General features: G+C 70.0%; 2 protein-coding genes across 2 annotated transcripts in view; one reads left to right on the forward strand and one right to left on the reverse strand.

Moving 5' to 3' along the window:
• The first annotated feature begins 470 nt into the window (after window positions 1-470).
• H696_01560 (hypothetical protein) lies at window positions 471-4,566 on the forward strand. Its single transcript, XM_009495461.1, has 8 exons — window positions 471-689; window positions 824-976; window positions 1,097-1,262; window positions 1,404-1,467; window positions 1,553-2,716; window positions 2,905-3,192; window positions 3,348-3,963; window positions 4,074-4,566. Exons 1-8 carry the CDS (start codon window positions 617-619, stop codon window positions 4,406-4,408), a joined length of 2,859 nt encoding a protein of 952 aa, XP_009493736.1. The 5' UTR covers window positions 471-616; the 3' UTR covers window positions 4,409-4,566.
• Window positions 4,567-4,801: 235 nt separating this feature from the next.
• The window catches only part of H696_01561 (hypothetical protein), a gene marked incomplete at its 3' end in the record, with an annotated part of 4,636 nt that continues 3,884 nt past the window's right edge, over window positions 4,802-5,553 (reverse strand). Inside the window, exon 4 of the mRNA XM_009495462.1 lies at window positions 4,802-5,488. Coding sequence (XP_009493737.1) covers window positions 4,802-5,488 — 687 coding nt within the window. The remainder of the gene's footprint in view (window positions 5,489-5,553) is intronic.

Here is a 5,553-nt window from a genome sequence, read left to right on the forward strand (position 1 = left end):
CCCCCCCCCCTCCGACGGAAGAACGCCCCGGGTGACAACCCGCGCGGGCTCCACCAGGACCGGTGGCGTTCGGGAGCGGGGGGAAGTGGGACGACGGCCCGCCTGCCACGAGGGAGGGGCGCGCGCGCCCGCGCGAAAGCATCACATGTGCACGTCAGGAGACATGTGCCAACGGAGGGATCCTTTGCCTGACGATTGACCTTGCGGAAACTGCGCCCCGGCGGCCGTAACCGCAACCCCGGCCTCCGGGCGTCCGGACGGGAGGGTACGGGAAATTCAAAATGCCCCGGCGCCCATATCCGGACACGGCCGTGGGGTTGCGATCTGGGTCCGGGGTGCGGCGCCGTAAGTGTTGGACCGTTGTCGGCTAGATCGCCAGCCCGGCGGCCTCCCTGGGGGGGCGGGCGGGCGGGGTTCAAAAGTGGGGCTCGCCATGGCCGGCCGGCCGGCCGCCGGCTGGCCTCGGGCATGGACCTTCTTCGCCCCCTTTCCCTCCATCACGCCTTCCCTTGCGCGCCCGCCGCCTCCCTTCTCCCTTCGCCTGCCTCCTGCTCCCTCCCTGTGCCTCTCTCGCCCCTTCCCTACTCTGTGCCGGCCGTGTGCGCGTGCGCGCTCAATGGTCGCCCGACCGCCTGGTGATCGACCGACCGGACGCCAGCGGGCTCGTCCACGATGGCGACTTCGTGATGGTAATGTGCCTGTTGCTCCTCCCGGGATTCCGTCCCTGCCGGCCTTTCCCCTGTTGCGCTAACAGCATATGACGTTCTGTCTTTATCCTCCCAATGCCCCCCCCCCACCCCCCGCTCCCCCACCCAACAACCAGATCCCGGCACCGACCGGGCCCTCCTGGCTGCCGTCCATTCCCACTTCGCCATGGCGCGGGTGTTGAAGCGGCGTGAGCGTCTCGCCTGCGCACGCCGGGCGGCCGTCTGCGCGCAACTGCTGTCGCGCATCGAATCTTACGCCATCGGCTCCGGTGCGCGGCCCCCCCCCCCTCCCCTTCGCGCCCGTCCCCCGGGCCGCCGCCGATTTGCCCTCCGTACTTCGCTTGCCAGCCGGACTCACCCCTCTTTCGCCTGCCCCCTCCCTTCGATAGATGGCGCGCGTCCGGCGGCGTACCTCTCCCTCCCGGATGCCATTCCCTTTTTGACGTCCCTTTCCGGGGACACAGCCGATCGGGACATTCCACTCGGTTTGTCCGAGGCCGAGATCGACGCCGAGCTGGCCTTCAGTGGCTTGACCAACCCGAGCCCGAATGACTTGTGCGTGGTCTCTTCCCCCCCGCCCCCCCCCCCCTCCCCCCCTGCCGGCCTCTTTCCCGATCTGCCCTGTGGCCGGTCATTTTGCGAAGCCCGGCCCCGCAGCCCCTGATGCCATTTCTCACTCCCCTCCACGGTGAGTAGGCTTGTTCCTACATCTCAATTCCGGCGTGACATCGAGGGCATCCGGCAAAAGATCCAACCGCGCGTGCGTGCCTCCCACCAAATGCGGCCGTGGCCCGTGCATCCCTTTCCGCTGACCATCTCCGCTCGGCGGGCGTCCTGCTCAACAGCCCCGGATCAATGTTTTTGACGAGCTTGTGACGATCGACAACGAGGATGTCGCCTCGGCAGCAGCCGCCGCGGCCTCTCGGATCTCCTCGGCTTGCTTGCTGTCTCCGCCGGCAGGCATCCATCCGCTGGCCTTCCAGGGGATGATGGAGGCTGCCAAGGGCCAGGCCCCGGGGTCTGCTCCACTGCGGCCGACATCGGCACCCCCTGAGACGCCGAGGCTCAGCCGCAACCCCGGAGCCGGGATGATTCCGCTGCCCACGCCCTCGGCGCATGTCAGCCTCAGCCCACGATCCCGACACCTTGCCAATCGGGCAGCCGCCGCTGCCGCCGCTGCTGCCGCCGCCGCTGCTGCCGCCGCCGCCGCCGCCGCCGCCGCGGCGAATGCAGTGGACGGGGCCACCAGGAGTGGGCCGTCCAAAGACCCAAGTCGCGATGCCTCCCCCAGTCCCGGGCCCGGTGGCCCGGCCGAGGGGTCTTCCCCGGCGCCGCTCGGCAGCTCGGGCGATGTTTGGCCCCAGAAGCCGTGCGACCGGGGCTCCCCTGCTGGTGATCGTGCTGCCGAGGGGGATGCCCCAGGCACCGCGGCGGCCCCCCCTCGAGGTGATGCTGGCCGGGCCCGACCGGCGCGACTGGCTGCATCGGCTGCCACCGCTTCGGCCCCGGGCTCTCCGAGCCGTGCGGCGCGCCCGGCTCCCCGGCGTCGAGGAGACTCACGGTCGAATATGCTGATTTCGCACAATGTCGATGAGAGCATCCCACCGGCTCGGCTGGGGTCTGCTTACGACCCGCTCCTCCAGGACCAGGGGGCTGATGATGCCATGGCCGAGCGTCCTGCTGGGGCGCGGGCCGACCGGGCAACCAGCGTGTCAGCCGCTGCCGCCCCGGCCACCGGAGACTTGTCCCTGTCCGCCGGGCAGTCGCCCGGCAGTGAGGGCGGCTCCCTGGCGGAGACGGTCCTGGTGAGCGAGGACCATGACAGTCACGCTCAGGAGCCGGTTCCATCGAGGTTCTACGCCACGCGCAAGGTGATCGTCGGGAGCATGGCCCGGCAGCTGACCCCAGCCGAGGCAGCCGACCTGAGTCTGACCTCGGTGGACCCGCAGGTGGTGGCTGCCGGGTTGCCGCTTTTCAAGTGGACGCTCTACGTCCGGGGCACGCCCGAGGTATGGCATGTATTTTTCTCGGCGCCGCCCCTGCCCTCTCCCTTTGCGCCGGCTGCCGGTGTCCCCTTTCCGCAGATGCCGCCCTCTTTCCGCTGTTTCTGGGACCCCCCCCCCCCCCCCCCCCCCGCGGCCCCCGTCGATGTGCATGTCACAAAAAGTAGTAACTCCAAGCCGCTTGCGCTGACCAGGACCCGGACTTGGGCTTCATCGACTCGGTGCGGTTTTTCCTGCACCCGTCCTTCGCACCGGATGACATTGTCGAGTGTGCGCGGCTGCCTGTTCCGCCGGGCTCGACCATGCCAGTCCAGGCGACCGGCGTGGACACCGGGCCGCTGCGGGCCAACCCCACCCGCCGGGCGCCCTTCAAACTGACGCGCTACGGCTGGGGCGCCTTCCCGGCCCGGGTGCGTTTGAGTCTTGCCTCGGCTTCGGTCGATGAGCCTGGCAAGGCGGTGGACATCGTCCACATGCTGCAGGTGCGTGAGCGTGCATGTGGTCGCACGATGCGAGTAGGCACAAAAAACGCGGCAGGGCCAATGGCGGGCCAGCCCCGAGAATGGGCTTGTCCCCACGACTGACTGAGTTGCCCCCCCCCCCCCCCCCCCCTCCGGCCGGCGCGTGGTCCTGCAAGTTGGACCCGCAAAAATGCGGCATCGCCACCCGGCCGACGCGCACCGGCAAGAGTCGTCTACTTGTGGAGAAGGAGTATTTGATCGAGGTGGACCGGCGCTTGCTGGACCCGGCCCCAGGGACCAGGGCTGGCGTGGGTGCCACTCGGGCACGCGGCCGGCCCCCAGCCAGCGCAAGCAAGCCCCCGGGACCAAGGGTGTCGGGCTCGACTCGGCGCGACTCCTCCACCACCCATGGTCCGGTGGCCGGGGTCCCTGCCGGTTCTCCGGCCATGCCGGCCCGCCAGCCGATGACCACCCGGCAGGACACCTTCTGCCAGGCGTGTGGTCTGGTGCTGCCGGATCTCCCGGCTCACGGCTCCACTGCCGCGTCCAAGCACCAGTGTCCCCCCTCGGCCCTGTTGGATGCCTGGCTGCCGGTGGGCCTGAACGGCCTGGAGGCCCGGCTGGCCCAACTCGAGTCGCAAACCATCGCCCTGGCCCAGGAGCCGGCCGATCGATCGGGCGAGGAGGATCTCGATGTGGACATCCTGGATGACGATGCCGATGGCGCCCGAGGCAATGACCTTGGGTCGCCGTCGCATTGCGGCGACCGGTCGCTTGCGGCCGAGCAGTCAGGTGCGCGGCATGTCCCTTTCCATGGCCCCCCCTCCCCTCCTTGCTCTCCCTGCCGGTGGGGACCGGGTTTACTCACCGCCGACACACGATGCATGTTGATGATGGGACAGCCGCAGCCGGGCAGCAGCCGATCCAGTCGCCCGGCGCCCCTGCCGGGCGTCCCTTCTCCACGGCGGCGGCTCGGTTGCTGGCCACGGCTGCCCTGCTGGCCTCTCGGCGCTTGGTGGATGCCTCGGTCGAGCAGTTGCGCACGGACCGGAGCCATGACGCTGGCACTCGGGCCTCTGGCGTCCTGACCTCGGCGCATGTGGCTCGTGGGCTACTCCGGTGCGGGCCGCTGGCCATGCTGGCCTGGCCGGCGCTCGGGACCGCCACACTGGACCCGGGGTCTCCGCGTCCGGAGTCCCGCACTTCCGGAGCCGATGACTCGGATTCCCGCCGGTAGCGCGAGTGCCCCGAGCTTTTGTGCCACCCAGTGCACAGTGTTGGCCAAACATGCGGTCCTGCATGCGTGCCCCTGCCTCCTCCTCTCCTGGTGCTTTCCCCCCACCGCCTCTCTTCACATTTCCCGGGCGCCCCATGCCCCGCGGGCGTCCCCCCCCCCCGCCTCTCCCTGGTCTCCTTGCCCATCCGGAATATACCCCATGTCACGGAATTGCCTCTTTCTTTCGGTTGCTTGTGCGGCGGTCTGCTGCACAAGAGGAGGCAGGAGAAGCGAGGGCAGAGGAACGTGTATTTCCTCCAAAAGGAGGACGAGAATGCGCATATATATATATATATGTGTGTGTGTGTGTGCGCGCGTGCGTGCGTGCAGACGAGGGGAAGGCGGGAGGGGGATTCACAAGGACGAAAGAATGGTTTGGACGTCGGCCTCCAGGCGGGCAACGAGGCCAGGGTTGAGCCCGGGACCGCCGGACGCGAAGAAGGCGTCCAGAGCCTCGGCCTCGGCGGCGGCGGCGGCGGCAGCAGCGGACGAGGATGAATCCACCGTCCCCGGCGCCGGGAGGACCACCCCCGGTCCGCTCGGGTCCGCCGACTCCAGTAGCATCGTCAGGTCGTCGGTGAGAAGACTCAGCTCGTCCAGGCCCAGACGGCTGAGAACGGCGTCGACCGGCGCCTGTGCCCGGCCAGCTGCCGGGAGATCCGACGGACAGAGGGGAGTCGGGAGGGGCTCCAGCGCGCCGGCTAGGGCCGGGGCCAGGCGCACCGCGGCCGTCTGCCGGCGAATGGCTGCCCAGGTGGGCGGCGGCCGAACGGCAGGCAATGCCTGTTGCACCGTGGGCCCCGGCGTAGCAGGCACAGCGGGGGGAGGGCCCGCGCGGGGACCAGCAGTCGAGGGCGCCACACTGGCCGAGGAGGCACCACCAACGGCGGCAGGGCGAGTCGCCATCCCGGGGCCCGATTCGAAGGGGGAACGGTTTGGGGGAATGGCGGGCCCCGTTGTCGGGGGGGTTCCAGCCGCCGGGGCCGGTGGCTGGCGGTGGCCCGGCTGCTGGGGCTGCGCCACTTGCGGGGTTTGCTGGTTCTGAGGCCGGGGCCGGTGGGCGAAGGAGCCGGGCGCGGTGGCAGGAGCCGCCAGGGCCGGCGGGG

This window comes from Fonticula alba (assembly GCF_000388065.1).
Source record: "Fonticula alba strain ATCC 38817 unplaced genomic scaffold supercont2.2, whole genome shotgun sequence".
Lineage (NCBI taxonomy): Eukaryota > Rotosphaerida > Fonticulaceae > Fonticula > Fonticula alba.